Source organism: Phyllobates terribilis, unplaced genomic scaffold, assembly GCF_046119375.1.
Source record: "Phyllobates terribilis strain yellow unplaced genomic scaffold, ASM4611937v1 Scaffold_7__3_contigs__length_470593459, whole genome shotgun sequence".
Taxonomy (NCBI): Eukaryota; Metazoa; Chordata; class Amphibia; order Anura; family Dendrobatidae; genus Phyllobates; species Phyllobates terribilis.
The window spans coordinates 403,785,653-403,807,039 of NW_027362767.1; the positions used below are offsets into that span (position 1 = coordinate 403,785,653).

Below are 21,387 nucleotides of genomic sequence, written 5' to 3' on the forward strand. Positions count from 1 at the left end.
CGCTCCTGGGCCCCTTACGGGAACCGCCTCCCCCGATACTCGAATGGGTGTGTAGACGCCGTCCCTGGGATTGGTCCGCAGAGGTGGAGGACCAGCTGCTCCCACTCCTACCAGCTCCCCTGCCCCCTGCCGTCTCCCAAGGTGAGGAGGATCAATTCGAGTGGGACAACCCTGGGGGAGACCTCATGGGGTTTTCCCAAGAAACGAAAGCAGAGGTGGCCCGTAGGAGAGAACACTGCAGGAGGGAGCTGGAGCAGCTTGAGAGGGAGCGGCACATCCGACGGGTGCGTTGGGAGAAGCTGAAGGCCCGGAACATGGAGTAGAAGGCCCGGGCCCGCAAAGACAGGAGGGCAGCATACGGTCCCCGTGCCGAAGGGACCGTAGTGAAGTTCAACCTGGAGGGAGGTTGGGGCTTCATCCGGGACCCGCAGTCCGAGACAGATCTTTTTGTGAACCGGAGGGACGTGGAGTCCCAGCTGAAAGAAGGTCACCCGGACCAGAATCTGTACCCGGGTGATTACGTCACCTATACCAGACACAGAGGTGAAAGGGGCTGGTATGCCCTGAATGTCCACCGGGTGGGGAAAGGGAGCAGTTCCTCACCCTACAGCGCTGAAGACCCGGCTGGGCTAGCCTACAGTGGACAAGAGCTTCCCCGGAGGGAGCACCACTACTAAGCATAGTAGCTGGAACTTTGAACTATATATAGTTGCCTGGAAGGGTATGGCAGGAATGCTGCCAGTTTGGAAAAAAATAAAAAAGAAATACATTTTATTTGTTTGCATAATTACCCGGAAAGGGTACAAGGAACTGACAGGCTGAGGACTGTGAGCAGCCAAGAACTGATCTTGTAAATAGTTGCACTTCCTAAAGTTCCCCTTATTGGTTTTATATCTGTACAACGATGACCTCAGAATAAAAACCCGTTTGGCGTGGCCGAAGACGTGGTCCAACGACCGGATCACCTATGCCCTGCAGCCACGCCCAGGGCCTACGTTGAGGGTTTTCGGACAGGTCCCTCATACTCAAGTTTGCTAGTTTGCACCTTACTAAAGAAAATGTGCCTCTCATAAAGGGAAGAAAAGATGTTATGTTTATAATCTTCTATGCGAATGCATTCAAAAATTTTGCATGTCTTTAAAATTGTTTTTACTCTGTTCCAGCCCGCGGACGTGCTGTGTTTTACCAGGGGGGTATGTGGCGCCTCTGAGGGTTCGGTCGCCACAGAGGTGCTGCATCTCAGCCAGAGATGAGGCATCTCACTCTCAGGTAAGGAAGGAGTACAGCTCAGGACCCTGACACCTGCATCCAACACACCACTCCAGGCCAGCAGAGGGGGCAAGATGTCTCTGGTTCTTGCTGAGCCCCTTTCCTGGCTGGAGTGGGGGGAACCCAGAGAGGGGGGAACCGTGTAGTGGGTGTGGGTGGAGGAAGTAGCTGAGGGGAGCACATGAGAGGAAGATATAAAATGGGAAGCCATCTTAGAAAGATAAGTCAGTCAGAGGAGGAAAGGGAGGGGAGCAGAGGCTCTGCAGGAGCTCTACTCCAGAGGCGGGCCTAGCCAATGAGGCCCAAGTCTGAAGAGAAGGAGAGAAGAGTGGAGAGGGAGCAGGAGAAAGGCTCCAGGACCAGAAAGGACCCCAGGGGTACGGGCCGTGCAGAAGGCCACCCGTACGCCCGCATCTGCCAGGCGGTGGAGGGGTCAGGCCATCTAAAGGGAACCGGTCCCTCAACTAGCGGAGGACTTTGTGCCCAACTAGAAACCGGAGGCTGCAGTACTTTATGTCCTGTAGCCACAAGTCCACGCCAGTCTCACCGAGAAGGTAGCCATATAGGACCCAGGGGACGGAACAGACGTCGCCCGCCAAGGCTCGCGGGTACCGGATTGGAGATACTAGGTGTGAGGTGCAGGAGGAAGGCCAGAGAGCGAGGACACACAGAAGGGGGTCTTGCTAAGTACTCCAGAGTTACCTGGGGGTAGACCGAACCCCTCCCTGAGTAAACACAGGACGACGGGGGCAGTTACATGGATCCCTGTAATCTGGACTGCAACAACTGTGAGTAAAGACACTAGGACTGCACTTCCTTGTCTCTGTGTTTCTTGCTGCGCCATCAATCCCTGCACTACAACGCCCAGCACAACCTACAGCATTCACACTGCCCTGGAGCTAGCTCTTCCTGTGGAGAGCCACACCATCCTTGCTGCAGTAATATCAGCTTCAGAGGACTGCTCCGCAGCGGCGGCTCCCTTTAGCCGCATTCCACGGGTGGCGTCACAAACTCTATAAATCCCCTATAAATAAAACCCCCTTTTTATTGACCGCCCTGGGTCACGGACTGGGTCACCGCCACTGTGACATCCCCCAGCATTTACCAGCCCGGCACCGGGTACCCCACGGCCCAGGGGGCGCGTCACAACACCTTGAAAATGCTGCAACCTCCGGTTGGCTAGTTGAGCCTGGTTGTTCTCCACTAGTTTTGGGGCCGGTCCCCTTCTGCGGCCTGATCCCTCCACGTCAGCATGAATTCGGGCGCACGGGTGGCCTCTGCACTCGCGGTGCCCCTGGGATACCTTCTGTCTTCCTGGAGCCCTCCTCACTGCTCCTCTCTCCTCTCTCCTCCTGGCCCTCTCTCACTAGGCCCGACTCTTCTCTTCACTCCCCTGAGCAGAGCTCCTCCTGAGCTTCTGCTCCCAGCTCTCACTGACTCTCTGAACACTGAACTCCCTCTAGAACCTTCCACCCTCTCTTTTATACTGCTACCCTCAGTGCTCCACTAAACTTCTTCCTCCACCCACCTCCTCTACCTAGTTCCACCCTCCAGCTAGGGACCAGGGACTGTGCTCTCCCTTAGGAGCAATCTCGCCCTTCCCTACTGAAGTGGAGTGTATTGGATGTGGGTGTGTGGGTTCCGGGTAGTACTCCCTCCTAACCTGAGAGTGGGGTACCACACCTCTGGGTGAGATGCAGTACCTCTGTGACGACTGAACCCGCAGGGGCGCCACACATATGTATATATACTTTTATATATATATATATATATATATATATATATATATATATATATATATATATATACAGGGTGGTCCAAAAGTAAGTGGACAGAAAGTGTAATAAGGTTATGAAGGGGGAGATTTATCAAACACTAAATTGCAGCCGCCTGTCTGGATCATCCTCCAATAAACCATGCATTAGACGTGGACGATAAGCTTTCCACCCAATAGATTTCAGGATTCGCATGATAGAAGCTTGTGAAATTCCCAATTCCAAAGAGGCTCTTCTGTGGACTTTTTTGGACTCTGAACAAATGTTTCAGCAGCAAGTTGTTTATTATCTTCTGTACAGACTGTTTTGGGTCGACCAGTTTTTGGAGCATTAAGGATTGAGCCAGTGGCATTGAATTTGTCACGAATGCGGTAAATGGTTTGTCTCTTTGGGGCTTGAGTACCAAATGTTTCAACCCAATTTGCTCTAACGGTTTCAGCATTTTGAGATTTCCAATATTCTGTTAAAATCCATTTTCTTTGATCTGTATTTAAATTATTTGCCATATATGGTTGAATAAGAACGTAAAAGGGGCGTTAAATAGCAAAAAAGAGGCATTCAAGAGATTAAAACAGGAAAACAGCAAGGAGGCACTAATGTGTTACAAGGAAAAAACGAGAACCTGCAAAAAACAAATAAAAATAGCGAAGGAGGAAACAGAGAAACGTATTGCTAGGGAAAGTAGATCAAATCCCAAACTGTTCTTTACGTATATAAATAGTAAAAGGATTAAATCGAATAATATTGGACCGATAAAAAGTGATGAAGGCAAAATCATAGAGAAAGATGAGGATAAAGCTAATCTATTAAATAAATTTTTTTCGTCAACTTTCACAAAGGAAAAAGAACTAACAGGCGAAATGAGAAGTGACAAGCTTAATCCTCCACTAAGTATGACAAATCTAACCCAAGCTGGGGTACAGAAACGCCTCAGTAACATTAAAATAAACAAATCACCAGGACCTGATGGCATACACCCACGGGTACTAAGGGAACTAAGTAATGTGATAGACAGACCGTTATATCTTATATTTAAGGACTCTGTTGAGACTGGGTCTGTACCACTTGATTGGCGACAGGCGAATGTAGTGCCAATATTCAAAAAGGGAGCAAAAAGTAACACCGGAAACTATCGGCCGGTGAGTCTGACGTCCGTTGTGGGCAAAATTTTTGAAGGCTTTATTAATGAGGCAATCATGGAGCATCTTGATGCTAATAATCTATTAACCCCGAACCAACATGGATTCATGAGGAATCGCTCCTGCCAAACTAACCTGATTGACTTCTACGAGGAGGTTAGCTCTCGAGTAGATCAGGGGGAACCAGTGGATGTCGTGTATCTCGACTTCTCAAAAGCGTTCGATAGCGTGCCACATAATAGGTTGGTATACAAAATGAGAATGATGGGGCTGGGGGAAAATGTCTGCAAGTGGGTAGCTAACTGGCTAAAGGATAGAAGGCAGAGGGTGGTTATAAATGGAATATACTCAGATTGGGTAAGCGTCACTAGTGGGGTACCACAGGGGGTCTGTACTAGGCCCAATGTTATTTAATATCTTTATTAACGACATAGTCAACGGGATAAATAGTAAAATATCAATATTTGCAGATGACACAAAGTTATGTAAAACAATTAATACAAAAGAGGATAGTGAAGACCTACAGAGGGATTTGGATAAGCTGGGTAGGTGGAGCATTAAATGGCAAATGAGGTTTAACGAGGAGAAATGTAAGGTCATACATATGGGAACGAAAAATGGAAGTCACCAGTACTCACTGAATGGGAAATCATTGGGGCATTCAGAGATGGAGAAGGACTTGGGCATCTTGATTGATAGCAAACTAAATTGGAGTGCCCAAAGTCAGGCCGCTGCTGTAAGGGCAAACAGGGTAATGGGATGTATCAGAAGAGGTATAGCTGCAAAGGATGAGAACATTGTTCTTCCACTGTACAAAGCACTGGTCAGACCACACTTGGAATACTGTGCTCAGTTATGGGCCCCAATATATAGAAAGGATATAAACGAGCTTGAAAAGGTACAAAGGAGGGCAACAAAATTAATAAAGGGAATGGAGGGACTGCAATACCCAGAGAGGTTGGCAAAACTAGGACTATTCAGCCTGGAAAAGAGAAGGTTGAGGGGGGACATAATAAATGTGTACAAATATGTTAGGGGACAGTATAGAGACCTTGCCCGGGATTTGTTCAAAAGGAGGGATATTACGGTAACAAGAGGGCATTCACTAAGACTGGAAGAGAAAAGGTTTCAGCACCAGCATAGGAAGGGATTCTTTACGGTAAGAGCAGTGAGAATATGGAATTCACTGAGTGAGGAGACGGTAATGTCGGATTCACTAAACCAGTTCAAGCGGGGCTGGATGCTTTTCTAGATACCAGGCAGATTTCAGCATATACTTAAAAATAGAATAAAATAGTAGGTTGATACAGGGATTTATTCTGACTGCTGGTTTCAGAGTCGGGAGGGAATTTTTCCTCAGGTGAAGATTGGCTAAATCATTTGGGGTTTTTGCCCTCCTCTGGATCAACTTTAGCAATTACAGAACTAACAGGTCGAACTTGATGGACGCAAGTCTTTATTCGGCTTTACTAACTATGTAACTGTGTTATCTGAATTATCTGAAAAGAAAACAGATTTGGGGGAGATCTATCTGTGAAAACTAGATCTGTGAAACTGGCTCAGTTGCCCTTAGCAACCAATCAGATTCCACCTTTCATTTTCCAAAGAGTCTGTGAGGAATGAAAAGTGGAATCTGATTGGTTGCTAAAGGCAACTGAGCCAGTTTCACTTTGATAAATCTCCCCCTTCATAACCTTATTACAAATTTTCTGTCCACCTACTTTTGGACCACCCTGTATATATCCAAAAAAGGAGTCGAGAGACCAGATCCAAGTAAAGGAGTCGAGAGACCAGATCCGAGTAAAGGAGCCGAAAGACCAGATCCGAGTAAAGGAGCCGAAAGACCAGATCCGAGTAAAGGAGTTGAGAGATCAGATCCGAGTAAAGGAGTCAAGAGACCAGATCCGGTTAAAGACCCGAGAGAGACCAGATCTGAGAAAAGGAGCTGAGAGACCAGATCCGAGTAAAGGAGTCAAGAGACCAGATCCGAGTAAAGGAGTCGAGAGACCAGATCCGAGTAAAGGAGTCAAGAGACCAGATCCGAGTAAAGGAGTCGAGAGATCAGATCCAAGTAAAGACCCGAGAGAGACCAGAGCTGGGACAGCTGAGCCAAGCGATAAAAAGCAGGGCAGAGAGAGACAACTAGGACCAGAGGAGGGACTTTCATGTGAGCCATCGCTTCCAGTGTAGATGTACGGTACAAAGTTGGGACTGGGGCCGTACTTCAGGGAATGAGGGCTGCCAGTGTGATGAGTGGGCCGAGTATCTCATCAATCTGGGACTTGCGGCCTAGCGGGTAGTATCGTCGACTCCCATTAGGGCCTGTGTGACGTTCTGCGTTGCCTAGAGAGTGATGACGGTGACAGGCCCGGTGACAGTGATGCCCTTTAGGTTGGGGTATTAGGACTAAGACATTGCTGATGATAATAGTTATTTAATGGTAATAATAGAACAATAGAGTGTAAATAGCATTGTGTCAATATCCTGTTAATCTGAATTACTGCATTCTCCTTGTAGCACAACTTGTTTCATTTTCACTATTTGCTTTATTCTCTGATATTGTGCCGTAGGCACCCCTCTAATTGTGTTAATAGAATAAATAGTTATTGGTTAAGTACCACTGTCTCCTCATTGTCTGCGCTGTTGCATTCGCGTACCTGTTAACACATTAAATATAAAGTACATGCATTTTGATTTAATTTTGCATTTAATATTAAAAATGGATCTTTACAGTAAGGCTATGTTCACACATCATGTTTTTTTCAGTGTTTTTTTATTCATTTTTTTTATGCAAATTTTTCGGCTGCCTTTTGCAGTACCAGCAAAATCTATGAGAAACCAGAATTCTCTGTTCACACATCATTGTTTTTTTTTTTGTTCAGAGTTTTGTGCCTTGCATGTTTTTTTGGAAAATAGAGCATGACGCTTCTTTCAGCGTTTTTTCAGTGTTTTTTCACCCATAGGAAGTAATGGGTGGTGACAAAAAACGCTGAAAAAAGGCAGCAAAATTTGTTTCAGCGTTTTTAATGCCAATATAGAATGGAGATCTTTTTTTCACAGGCTCTTTTTTTATGTACATGGATAAAAAGAGACAGGAGGACAGTGAAAAAAACGCTGAAGAAATGCATCAAAAAAGCATCAAAAGTGCAAGAAAAATCCTGAGCAAAATGCCCTTGAAGATCAGGTTTTGCTGCAGATTTGTGATGAAAAAAAAAAAACCATGACGTGTGAACATAGCCTAACAGCTTTGCTTTCTTTGGGGTCAATTTTTATGCAAAGTGTCTTTATCGATTCTATGTACATAAATTATATATATATATATATATATATATATATATATATATAGATATATATATAGATATAAATATCTATATATATATGATCCATACCGTATATGACTACTTTGCTGCTGATCCCATAGCTCAGTCATTGCAGTTGTTCCTCATCAGGAGGAGTGTCATATGCTATGTCCCCGGTGACTGTGACCTAATCAATATTTATAGCAATCAGCTGGTAGATGCCCGTCCCAAACCTCACGTACTCTAGTCAGCACTACCCTTTGTCACCGCCATTGGTGAACCCATCCTACTGGAGCAGGAAGAATGCAGCCGGGAGGTTAAAGGTGACTGGAGCAGACTGGTGTTACCTGGGCGAGCTGGTTTACAGTGTGGGGACTGACAGCAGGTGCGGTGATCATGCCTTCCCTGAACTCCAGGAAGAGGATCGGAGTATGTCTGAATGAGAACAAGAAGAGAAAACTCAATTTTCACATCTTTGAGGAACTATGCAGGTCAGTCCGATTTCATGGACATTACACATCCTATTTGTACAGGTGTGCTGCTGCGATCATGGACTATGTGCCACCTACGTAGTGATCTGATACAGTCTTCTACCTGTGCACTATATTATGGTATGCATTCCATTATGTGGGCGCATTATAGCACATGTTACACCTTGGATTAGTCTATTACACAGGCAGGTATGTTTTTCTGGTATGTGAAATATTGAAGCAGAAATAAACTTGCCATTTCACTTATTGAGCAGTGAGTTTACCTGCAGTCCTATGTAAAAAGAAATGTGCAGAGTTGAATGGCAAACACATAATATGCCTATATATCTGCTAACTGCGCCACCATTGCATTATCCCATGTGACAAGTGGCATATACATTATGTCATATGAATTGGGTTTATACTAGAGTGTTGGAGTTTTGTAAGCTGAAATAGAAATAGAAAACAAATTTCCTAATAGTTCCATCAAAAAAGAATTTTGGATCAATAGAGAATCAGAACACCGACAAGTAGAAAGCAGGTCTCGGAGGACCCGGCATGTCCATGCGTTACAGATCATTCAATTCAATAGGATCTGTGTAATTATTAATTTCCCCTGTACTGGCGCTGCACATAAAAGGGACAAATGCTGACAGAATCCCCTACAGTTTATTTATAGGGGTCCCAGAAATAGAAAATTCTGTGATCAACCTATTGTTGGGGGATTCTTCTAACAAAAGGAAATATTCAAATAGGACCCATATAAATGTAAAATAAACCATGCCTTGATAGATATTTCTTCATAGTAGCATGTAAGGTGAACATATATATATATATATGAGTAGGAGACATTTCAGGTGAAGAAAGTCCATTACAAGGTAGCTTATGAGCAGCTGTCTTACGTGAGGCTTAAGACCTTGATCTCTTGAAGAAGATCCCTTATAAAATCTCTTGAGGATCGGACCACATACAATAATAATGAAGTGTTCATTAAATGGCCATTTTCACACTTCCGCCATTCATGGTTTTAGTATGGACTGCAATATTCAGACCAGCCGCTATTCTGGACATCGTGGTCTATACTCTGACCTCGAATGTTGGACCTGTGAAACAGATGTCCTAAATGCTGAAAATCTATAGGTAACCTAATTTTCACTTTTCTCATAGAAAATAAAAGGATAGTGAGGTTTGAGATTATATATTTTGTTGTATAGGACAAAGCATCATATGACAACAATTACTATACAGCATTGCTATGCTAAATAATATTATAATATTAGCATGCATGCACATTTTCTGCCCGTGTCAAGAGCTACATCACCCACCACCAACTTACCCATTTCCAATGCCAAAAGCTATATCCCACACATAGTCGTAAACAATGCCAAGTGTTATATTCCCCACCATCTTCTTAACCAATGACAAGTGATATATTTCCCGCCATCAAATTACCAATGCCAAAAATTATATACCCACCATCACCTTAACCAAAGCTAAGAGCTACTGTATATCACCCACCAACACCATCACCTTAACCAAAGCCAAGAGCTATATCATCCACCATCACTTTAACTAAATCCAAGAGCTATATCGCCCACCATCACCTTAACCAAATCCAAGAGCTATATCGCCCACCATAACCTTAACCAAATCCAAGAGCTATATCATCCACCATCACCTTAACAAAATCTAAGAGCTATATCATCCACCATCACCTTAACCAAAGCTAAGAGCTACTGTATATCACCCACCAACACCATCATCTTAACCAAAGCCAAGAGCTATATCATCCACCATCACCTTAACCAAATCCAAGAGCTATATCATCCACCATCACCTTAACCAAATCCAAGAGCTATATCACCCACCATCACCTTAACCAAATCCAAGAGCTATATCATCCACCATCACCTTAACCAAATCCAAGAGCTACTGTATATCACCCAACATCACCTTAACCAAATCCAAGAGCTATATCATCCACCATCACCATAAACATCGATAGTGCAAAGCACAATTTTACTCACTATCACCTTAACTAACTTGTGAAAGGGGCCATCAAAAATTCAGGGGGATTCCTGAGATTGAAGAGGTAGGAATGAATAGAAAATGACCATGTAGTGTTTAAAAATTGCAATAAGTGTAAAAAATTGTCCCTGACATCTTCTCTCAAGGACCATAACTGACAACGAAGGTGTGTCTATTGACAATGGGAACGTCTGTATGGGCTTCCTCTATGGAGAGAGTATTGACATTGGTTTCTATGCCTATAATTGTCCTTGTAGATACCTACACATATGGACTCCATAAAGACAAATATTGGTTCCACCATGGTCATGATCCATGAAAACTGATCTCCAAGTCTACATTTTGACTTGTGGTATCATCGGTTTGATGTGAGCTCTATTAGAAAACCTGCATTTCGGTGGCTTTCATCTCCTGCTTGACATCACTCACATCTGTTAGTTAGATGGGGGCCATATGTGCAGACCATTGCTAATGGCAAAACTCTCTGTCGAATTGACAAAAACATCATCTGGTCCATCATCTTGGCCTGTTTTTGTCCAGGATGTATCGGACACTCTCATACAATACTATGACTATTCCCATAACTGTGTTGCTCTGTTTAGCTGTTATTTGTGTTCTGTGAATGTCATTTTGACACTCAACCCATATCTTGCTTTGTGTCTGTATCCTAGGAATCAAGGATACGACGTAACAGAGGTAAGATTTTTACGAATTTTGGCTTTTTATTACCGTACATGACTCCCTGACTTCCATGTTTGATTCTGAAGTCCACACCCTCCTTAGGGGGGACTTATTTTTAAAGGAGTATTCCCATCTCCAAGATCCTATCCCAATATGTAGTAGGTGTAATAATAATATTAGCAAATATGTCCAATTAAAAATATAGTATAGTTCTTCTGATTCGCCATGTCACTTACCCCACGTGCAGGACATTGCAGTAGCTTAGGTATCCATGGTTATGACCACTAACTGCTAACTAACTATCCCTATATGAGTGGTCATGACCATGGATACCTATTCTACTGCAATGCCCTTCACATGGGGTAAGAGACATTGTGAATCAGAAGAACTATGTTACATTTCTAATTGGAGATATTTGCTAATATTATTATTATTACACCTACTACATATTGGGATAAGATCTTGGAGATGGGAATACCCCTGTAAGGTCCATTTAGACAGGCTGATAATAAGGTATGAGCGTATAGCTGACATGCATCAAATAAGAGGTGACACTAATAAACACCTCATACTCATTTACTACTGGTAAAAGCTTAAAATGGGGCAGATTTATCAAAAAATTGTATTGTTGCCCATAGCAACCAATCACAGTGCAGCTTTCTTTTTACCAAAGCTGTTTAAAAAATTAAAGCTGAGCTCTGATTGGTTGCTATGGGCAACAAAGATGTTTGTTTTTTTCTTTTTAGACATATTTGACAAATGAGGTTTGGGACATTAAAAACATAATGGGGCAGATTTATCAAAAACTGTTACAAGAGCTGTTTAAAAAATGAAAGCTGGGCTGATTTGTTGCTATGGAGAACAAATAGAGTTTTGATCAATTAGGTCCCATGTTCCTTTATATCAACGTGTATTTTACTATATTACCTTAAATGGGTATTCCCATCTCCGAGATCCTATCGTGATATTTAGTAGATGAAATAATAATAATAATAATATTAGCAAATACTTTCAATTAGAAATATACGATAGTTCTTCTGATTCGCTATGTCGCTTAGTCCATGTGCACTGCATTGCAGTAGCTTAGGTTTCCATGGTTACGACTACTCATATAATGACATTTAATTAGCAGTTAGAGGTTATAACCATAGATACCCAAGCTGCTGCCCTGCACATGGAGTGACTTAGAGAATCAGAAGAACTATGCTACATTTCTATTTGGAGGTATTTTGTCTTTCATCATATTGGTCCTTCACAGTTATGATTACTCCTCAGTCACATTGGAAACTGAGTAGTGTTTCTATGAGTTGTGCTCCTTTAATTGCATAAAAAAATAGTCTTTTTTTCGAGGTGGTCTTCTAAAAGAAGGTGGCAAATATGTATAAGATATATTGGAATGGAAAATCAGTTACATGAAATCTTATTTGGGTTAGGAGGTGGTCTTCCCAAAAGTGGAGAGGTTCCACTGTAGGTAGTTGGAGCCTTCACCCACACTCAACCTTTGGTTTCCAATGTTTTTTTGATCAAGGGAAATGGGGAAACTTGTCCAGGTGGCCTAAAGGTGTAATCCCACAAACAAGGGGATAGGTGATAGATGTATGAATGGTGGAGGTCCAACCGCTGGAACCACCACCAATGAAGAGAACATGGGATCTTTGTTGTTTGTGTGCATGGAGCAGTATCACCCATAATTGACCACCACTCCATTCAATTCTATGGGTCAATGATCGCGGTACCATACATGTGTGACCACTGGTCTATTCACTTCAATGGGTCTATGAGAGTGGTAGTGAGCATGCGCAACCACTGTTCCCTTAGAAAGTTCCCAAAGAAGCATACGCTCTACCACTTAATTCGCATGAAGAGACAGGACTCCAGTTTTCATGAATTGTGGGTGTCTCAGCCGTCAGGTCCCCACCAGTTATACTTTTATCACCTATCCACATGTTGTGCTTCTGATAACCCTGTTAACCAAATTATGACTCTGTAGAACTTTATCTTCTCTTCCGTATTGTGTCATCTTCAGGTTGACCTCACCAAATGTCTCCTTAGTCAAGGGCCATTTGACCTCATTATCCACAAGTTGTCAGACCTCTTGGTAGAAGCCGGTCAGGACCTGGCGTCCCATCACCTTGTCCAGAGGCTCCAGGTAATGACATAAAAATGGAGAATGAGTTAATACTCTACAAACCTAGAAACAAAAAGGGAACTAAAAATACAGCTAAATGTCATGCAGGTCTATGCTGTATCCATAAAGGGTGTATAAATATACCTATAGCAAATTGTACACTCGGCAGTACAATGGCACACACCTTTCCTCTTTGTATAGATATACATTAGCGAGGTGTAAATTACCTGTCAAATGAGCAAATATTGAATTTATAGATACTTATGTCACGTACTCTCATAGATGGCAGTGTATTTTTCAGTAGCCTAGTCTAGTATAGTAGTATACAGTGGGGAAAAAAAGTATTTAGTCAGCCACCAATTGTGCAAGTTCTCCCACTTAAAAAGATGAGAGAGGCCTGTAATTGACATCATAGGTCGACCTCAACTATGAGAGACAAAATGAGAAAACAAATCCTGAAAATCACATTGTCTGATTTGGAAAGAATTTTTTTTTCAAATTTTGGTGGAAAATAAGTATTTGGTCAATTACAAACAAGCAAGATTTCTGGCTCTCACAGACCTGTAACTACTTCTTTAAGAGGCTCCTCTGTCCTCCACTCATTACCTGTAGTACTGACACCTGTTTGAACTTTTTATCAGTATAAAAGACACCTGTCCACAAGCTCAAACAGTCACACTCCAAACTCCACTATGGTGAAGACCAAATAGCTGTCGAAGGACACCAGAAACAAAATTGTAGCCCTGCACCAGGCTGGGAAGACTGAATCTGCAATAGGCAAGCAGCTTGGTGTGAAGAAATCAACTGTGAGAGCAATAATTAGAAAATGGAAGACATACAAGACCACTGATAATCTTCCTCGATCTGGGGCTCCACACAAGATCTCACCACATGGGGTCAAAATGATCTCAAGAACGGTAAGCAAAAATCCCAGAACCACACGGGGAAACCTAGTGAATGACCTGCAGAGAGCTGGGACCAACGTTACACAGGCTACCATCAGTAACACACTACGCCGCCAGGGATTCAGATCCTGCAGTGCCAGATGTGTCCCCCTGCTTAAGCCATTACATGTCTGGGCCCATCTGAAGTTTGCAGAGACCATTTGGATGATTCAGAAGAGTATTGGGAGAATGTCACATGGTCAGATGAAACCAAAGTAGAACTGTTTGGTAGAAACACAACTCGTCGTGTTTGGAGGAAAAAGAATGCTGAGTTGCATCCAAAGAACACCATACCTACTGTGAAGCATGGGGGTGGCAACATCATGCTTTGGGGCTGTTTCTCTGCCAAGGGACCAGGACGACTGATCCGTGTACATGAAAGAATGAATGGGGCCATGTATCGTGAGATTTTGAGTGCAAACCTCCTTCCATCAGCAAGGGCATTGAAGATGAAACGAGGCTGGGTCTTTTAGCATGACAATGATCCCAAGCACACCACCAGGGCATCGAAGGAGTGGCTTTGTAAGAAGCATTTCAAGGTCCTGGAGTGGCCTAGCCAGTCTTCAGATCTAAACCCTATAGAAAACCTTTGGAGGGAGTTGAAAGTCCGTGTTGCCCAGCGACAGCCACAAAACATCACTGCTGTAGAGGAGAACTGCATGGAGGAATGGGCCAACATACCAGCATCAGTGTGTGCCAACCTTGTGAAGACTTACAGAAAACATTTGACCTCTGTCATTGCCAACAAAGGATATCTAACAAAGTATTGGGATGAACTTTTGTAATTGACCAAATACTTATTTTCCACCAAAATTTGAAAAAAATTCTTTCCAAATCAGACAATGTGATTTTCAGGATTTGTTTTCTCATTTTGTCTCTCATAGTTGAGGTCGACCTATGATGTCAATTACAGGCCCCTCTCATCTTTTTAAGTGGGAAAACTTGGACAATTGGTGGCTGACTAAATACTTTTTTCCCCACTGTATATTATAGGGTTCAACCCCTATTGTAAATTAGAATTATTAGCAAAATTTACACTCTTTCTGCAATAAACTAATAAAACAAGAACAATGTAAATGGCTCAATACAAATAATATAACAAGTGGTTTCTCCAAATTCACCACAAAATGCCACTTTTACCGACTACTGCAGTCACAGAATTATTCCAACCGTCTTGAGAAGCGTCTTTCGTACTTAATAGAGCCCCTCTGGCTGTTATGGCCTGCTGCAAATGGGATGAATAACTAGACACCAGCTTCTAGCAGCGTTCCAGACAAATCTTAGTCTATTCTTCATGGACAATACCCTCCAGGTCACCAGGGCCGGCGTCATCACCCGGCGTACCCGGGGGGCAAGTGCCTCGGGCCCTGGAACATCAGGGGGGCCCACTCGTTATCGGGGCACTGTGCCTTTAATTGCGCTTGTGTGTCACACCTGCCGCGTCATAACTTCCAGACACAGCCGCACAGCGCGTGGCCATGTCTGGAAAGTGACAGCACTGGGCCTGATTGGTGGAGCAGCAGCACACTGACTGCACACTGCTGCTGCTGCATGTAGCAGAGCAGAGCTTGAACAGCACCGGCGGTCCTGCACAGATGCCGGGGAAGCAGCCTGGGCCCTGATGGCGAGTGGGCCCCCCTGATGGTCCAGGGTCATGTGACACGCCTGAGGCCCTGCACTGCCACATGACTGAGGAGCTGGATGGGACACAGGCCAGGGGGCAGGTGAGCGAGCTTCCCCAATCCCCATATAAAAAATATTTCTAATGTGTGTGTGCATGTATGATGTGAATGTCTGTGTATGTCAGAGTGTATGACTGTGTTTATATATTTATGTCTGTTTTATGTGTTTTTAACAATGTGTTCAAATATGTATGTGCATGTATCTGTGCGTGTCTGCGTATTGTGTGTGTATATATGTGTACCATGTTCATGTGTGTATGTGTGTGCATGCCTGCGTACCGTGAGCATGCGCATGTCTGTGCACTGTGTGTGCGTGTCTGCGTATTGTGTGCGTGTCTGCGTATTGTGTGTGCATGTCTGCGTATTATGTGTGTGTCTGCGTATTGTGTGTGTCTGCGTATTGTGTGTGTGTGCGCATGTCTGCGTATTGTGTATGTGCGCATGTCTGCGTATTGTGTGTGTGCGTGTCTGCGTATTGTGTGTGTGCATATGTCTGCGTATCGTGTGTGCGTGTCTGCGTATTGCGTGTGCGTGTCTGCGTATTGCGTGTGTGTGTCTGCGTATTGTGTGTGCGTGTCTGCGTATTGCGTGTGCGTGTCTGCGTATTGCGTGTGTGTGTCTGCGTATTGTGTGTGTGCGTGTCTGCGTATTGTGTGTGTGCGTGTTTGCGTATTGTGTGTGTGTGCGTGTCTGCATATTGTGTGTGTGTGTGCGTGTCTGCGTATTGTGTGTGCGTGTCTGCGTATTGTGTGTGCGTGTCTGCGTATTACGTGTGCGTGTCTGTGTATTGCGTGTGTGCGTGTCTGCGTATTGTGTGTGCGTGTCTGCGTATTACGTGTGCGTGTCTGCGTATTGCGTGTGTGCGTGTCTGCGTATTGTGTGTGTGCGTGTCTGTGTATTGTGTGTGCGTGTTTGCGTATTGTGTGTGTGCGTGTCTGCATACTGTGTGTGTGTGCGTGTCTGCGTATTGTATGTGTGCGTGTCTGCGTATTGTGTGTGTGTGTCTGCGTATTGTGTGTGTGTGCGTGTGTCTGCGTATTGTGTGTGTGCGTGTCTGCGTATTGTGTGTGTGCATATGTCTGCGTATCGTGTGCGCGTGTCTGCGTATTGCGTGTGCGTGTCTGCGTATTGCGTGTGTGCGTGTCTGCGTATTGTGTGTGCGTGTCTGCGTATTGCGTGTGCGTGTCTGCGTATTGCGTGTGTGTGTCTGCGTATTGTGTGTGTGCGTGTCTGCGTATTGTATGTGTGCGTGTTTGCGTATTGTGTGTGTGTGCGTGTCTGCATATTGTGTGTGTGTCTGCGTATTGTGTGTGCGTGTCTGCGTATTGCGTGTGCGTGTCTGCGTATTGCGTGTGTGCGTGTCTGCGTATTGTGTGTGCGTGTCTGCGTATTGCGTGTGCGTGTCTGCGTATTGCGTGTGTGCGTGTCTGCGTATTGTGTGTGTGCGTGTCTGCGTATTGTGTGTGTGCGTGTTTGCGTATTGTGTGTGTGCGTGTCTGCATATTGTGTGTGTGTGCGTGTCTGCGTATTATATGTGTGCGTGTCTGCGTATTATGTGTGTGTGTCTGCGTATTGTGTGTGTGTGCGTGTGTCTGCGTATTGTGTGTGTGCGTGTCTGCATATTGTGTGTGTGCACGTCTGAGAATTGTGTGTGCGTGTCTGCGTATTGCGTGTGCGTGTCTGCGTTTTGCGTGTGTGTGTCTGCGTATTGTGTGTGCGTGTCTGCGTATTGCGTGTCTGCGTATTGTGTGTGCGTGTCTGCGTATTGTGTGTGTGCGTGTCTGCGTATTGTGTGTGTGCGTGTCTGCGTATTGTGCATGCCTGCGTGTATTTTGTGTGTGTGCGCGTGTCTGCGTATTGTGTGTGTCTGCGTATTGTGTGTGTGAGTCTGCGTATTGCGTGTGTGCCTGTCTGCATATTGTGTGTGTGTGCGTGTCTTCGTATTGTATGTGTGCGTGTCTGCGTATTGTGTGTGTCTGCGTATTGTGTGTGTGTGTGCGTGTCTGCGTATTGTGTGTGTGCGTGTCTGCGTATTGTGTGTGTGCACATGTCTGCGTACTGTGTGTGCGTGTCTGCGTATTGCGTGTGCGTGTCTGCGTATTGCGTGTGTGCGTGTCTGCGTATTGTGTGTGCGTGTCTGTGTATTGCGTGTGCGTGTCTGTGTATTGCGTGTGTGCGTGTCTGCGTATTGTGTGTGTGCATGTCTGCGTATTGTGTGTGTGTGCGCGTGTCTGCGTATTGTGTGTGTCTGTGTATTGTGTGTGTCTGCGTATTGTGTGTGTGCGTATTGTGTGCGTGTGCGTGTCTGCGTATTGTGTGTGTGCATGTCTGCGTATTGTGTGTGTGTGCGCGTGTCTGCGTATTGTGTGTGTGTGTCTGCGTATTGTGTGTGTCTACGTATTGTGTGTGTCTGCGTATTGTGTGTGTGTGCGTATTGTGTGTGCGTGTCTGCGTATTGTGTGTGCGTGTCTGTGTATTGCGTGTGCGTGTCTGTGTATTGCGTGTGTGCGTGTCTGCGTTTTGTGTGTGTGTGCGCGTGTCTGCGTATTGTGTGTGTCTGTGTATTGTGTGTGTGTCTGCGTATTGTGTGTGCTTATTGTGTGTGCGTGTGCGTGTCTGCGTATTGTGTGTCTGCGTATTGTGTGTGTGTGCGCGTGTCTGCGTATTGTGTGTGTGTGTCTGCGTATTGTGTGTGTCAGCGTATTGTGTGTGTGTGTGCGTGTCTGCGTATTGTATGTGCGTGTGTCTGCGTATTGTGTGTGTGTGTCTGCGTATTGTGTGTGTGTGCGTGTGTCTGCATATTGTGTGTGTGCGTGTCTGCGTATTGTGTGTGTGCACATGTCTGAGAATTGTGTGTGCGTGTCTGCTTATTGCGTGTGCGTGTCTGCGTATTGCGTGTGTGTGTCTGCGTATTGTGTGTGCGTGTCTGCGTATTGCGTGTGCGTGTCTGCGTATTGCGTGTGTCTGCGTATTGTGTGTGCGTGTCTGCATATTGTGTGTGCTTGTCTGCGTATTGTGTGTGTGCGTGTCTGCATATTGTGTGTCTGCGTATTGTGTGTGTGTGCGCGTGTCTGCGTATTGTGTGTGTCTGCGTATTGTGTGTGTTCGTCTGCGTATTGCGTGTGTGCGTGTCTGCATATTGTGTGTGTGTGCGTGTCTGCGTATTGTATGTGTGCGTGTCTGCGTATTGTGTGTGTCTGCGTATTGTGTGTGTGCGTGTCTGCGTATTGTGTGTGTGCACATGTCTGCGTACTGTGTGTGCGTGTCTGCGTATTGCGTGTGCGTGTCTGCGTATTGCGTGTGTGCGTGTCTGCGTATTGTGTGTGCGTGTCTGTGTATTGCGTGTGCGTGTCTGTGTATTGCGTGTGTGCGTGTCTGCGTATTGTGTGTGTGCGTGTCTGCGTATTGTGTGTGTGTGCGCGTGTCTGCGTATTGTGTGTGTCTGTGTATTGTGTGTGTGTGTCTGCGTATTGTGTGTGTGTGCGTATTGTGTGTGCGTGTGCGTGTCTGCGTATTGTGTGTGTGCGTGTCTGCGTATTGTGTGTGTGTACGCGTGTCTGGGTATTGTGTGTGTGTGTCTGCGTATTGTGTGTGTCTGTGTATTGTGTGTGTGTCTGCGTATTGTGTGTGTGCGTATTGTGCGTGTCTGCGTATTGTGTGTGCGCGTGTCTGCGTATTGTGTGTGTGCGTGTCTGCGTACTGTGTGTGTGTGCATGCGTACTGTGTGTGTGTGCATGTGTACTGTCTGTGTGCGTGTCTGCGTCCTGTGTGTGTGCGTGTCTGCGTATTGTGTGTGTGCGTGTCTGCGTATTGTGTGTGTGCGTGTCTGCATATTGTGTGTGTGTCTGCATACTGTGTGTGTGTGCGTGTCTGCGTACTGTGTGTGTGTGCATGCGTACTGTCTGTGTGCGTGTCTGCGTGTTGTGTGTGTGCGTGTCTGCGTATTGTGTGTGTGCGTGTCTGCATATTGTGTGTGTGTCTGCATACTGTGTGTGTGTGCGTGTCTGCGTACTATGTGTGTGTGTGCGTGTCTGCGTATTGTGTGTGTGCGTGTCTGCATATTGTGTGTGTGTCTGCGTACTGTGTGTGTGTGCGTGTCTGCGTATTGTGTGTGTGTGTGTCTGCGTCCTGTGTGTGTGTCTGCGTATTGTGTGTGTGTGTGTCTGCGTACTGTGTGTGTGTGTGCGTGTCTGCGTATTGTGTGTGTGCGTGTCTGCATATTGTGTGTGTGTCTGCGTACTGTGTGTGTGCGTGTCTGCGTACTGTGTGTGTGCACATGTCTGCGTACTGTGTGTGCGTGTCTGCGTATTGCGTGTGCGTGTCTGCGTATTGCGTGTGTGCGTGTCTGCGTATTGTGTGTGCGTGTCTGTGTATTGCGTGTGCGTGTCTGTGTATTGCGTGTGTGCGTGTCTGCGTATTGTGTGTGTGCGTGTCTGCGTATTGTGTGTGTGTGCGCGTGTCTGCGTATTGTGTGTGTCTGTCTGCGTATTGTGTGTGTGTGCGTATTGTGTGTGCGTGTGCGTGTCTGCGTATTGTGTGTGTGCGTGTTTGCGTATTGTGTGTGTGTACGCGTGTCTGCGTATTGTGTGTGTGTGTCTGCGTATTGTGTGTTTCTGTGTATTGTGTGTGTGTCTGCGTATTGTGTGTGTGTGCGTATTGTGTGTGCGTGTGCGTGTCTGCGTATTGTGTGTGCGCGTGTCTGCGTATTGTGTGTGTGCGTGTCTGCGTACTGTGTGTGTGTGCATGCGTACTGTGTGTGTGTGCATGTGTACTGTCTGTGTGCGTGTCTGCGTCCTGTGTGTGTGCGTGTCTGCGTATTGTGTGTGTGCGTGTCTGCGTATTGTGTGTGTGCGTGTCTGCATATTGTGTGTGTGTCTGCATACTGTGTGTGTGTGCGTGTCTGCGTACTGTGTGTGTGTGCATGCGTACTGTCTGTGTGCGTGTCTGCGTGTTGTGTGTGTGCGTGTCTGCGTATTGTGTGTGTGCATGTCTGCATATTGTGTGTGTGCGTGTCTGCATATTGTGTGTGTGTCTGCATACTGTGTGTGTGTGTGCGTGTCTGCGTATTGTGTGTGTGCGTGTCTGCATATTGTGTGTGTGTCTGCGTACTGTGTGTGTGTGCGTGTCTGCGTATTGTGTGTGTGTCTGCGTCCTGTGTGTGTGCGTGTCTGCGTATTGTGTGTGTGTCTGCGTACTGTGTGTGTGTGTGCGTGTCTGCGTATTGTGTGTGTGCGTGTCTGCATATTGTGTGTGTGTCTGCGTACTGTGTGTGTGCGTGTCTGCGTACTGTGTGTGTGCACATGTCTGCGTACTGTGTGTGCGTGTCTGCGTATTGCGTGTGCGTGTCTGCGTATTGCGTGTGTGCGTGTCTGCGTATTGTGTGTGCGTGTCTGTGTATTGCGTGTGCGTGTCTGTGTATTGCGTGTGTGCGTGTCTGCGTATTGTGTGTGTGTCTGCGTATTGTGTGTGTGTGCGCGTGTCTGCGTATTGTGTGTGTCTGTCTGCGTATTGTGTGTGTGTGCGTATTGTGTGTGCGTGTGCGTGTCTGCGTATTGTGTGTGTGTACGCGTGTCTGCGTATTGTGTGTGTGTCTGCGTATTGTGTGTGTCTGTGTATTGTGTGTGTGTCTGCGTATTGTGTGTGTGTGCGTATTGTGTGTGCGTGTGCGTGTCTGCGTATTGTGTGTGCGCGTGTCTGCGTATTGTGTGTGTGCGTGTCTGCGTACTGTGTGTGTGTGCATGCGTACTGTGTGTGTGTGCATGTGTACTGTCTGTGTGCGTGTCTGCGTCCTGTGTGTGTGCATGTCTGCGTATTGTGTGTGTGCGTGTCTGCGTATTGTGTGTGTGCGTGTCTGCATATTGTGTGTGTGTCTGCATACTGTGTGTGTGCGCGTGTCTGCGTACTGTGTGTGTGTGCATGCGTACTGTCTGTGTGCGTGTCTGCGTGTTGTGTGTGTGCGTGTCTGCGTATTG

At 45.7% G+C, this 21,387-nt stretch overlaps 2 protein-coding genes across 2 annotated transcripts in view; one reads left to right on the forward strand and one right to left on the reverse strand.

Annotated features, from left to right (window-relative positions):
• The window catches only part of LOC141155053 (calpain-9-like), a 100,855-nt gene extending 93,177 nt beyond the window's left edge, over window positions 1-7,678 (reverse strand). Inside the window, exon 1 of the mRNA XM_073641677.1 lies at window positions 7,573-7,678. The gene's annotated coding sequence lies outside the window, so the exon portion shown is untranslated. The remainder of the gene's footprint in view (window positions 1-7,572) is intronic.
• A 5-nt stretch (window positions 7,679-7,683) lies between these two features.
• LOC141155054 (inositol-tetrakisphosphate 1-kinase-like) overlaps window positions 7,684-21,387 on the forward strand; it is a 30,647-nt gene continuing 16,943 nt past the window's right edge. Inside the window, exons 1-3 of the mRNA XM_073641682.1 lie at window positions 7,684-7,973; window positions 10,652-10,676; window positions 12,688-12,810. Coding sequence (XP_073497783.1) covers window positions 7,879-7,973; window positions 10,652-10,676; window positions 12,688-12,810 — 243 coding nt within the window. The 5' untranslated portion in view covers window positions 7,684-7,878. The remainder of the gene's footprint in view (window positions 7,974-10,651; window positions 10,677-12,687; window positions 12,811-21,387) is intronic.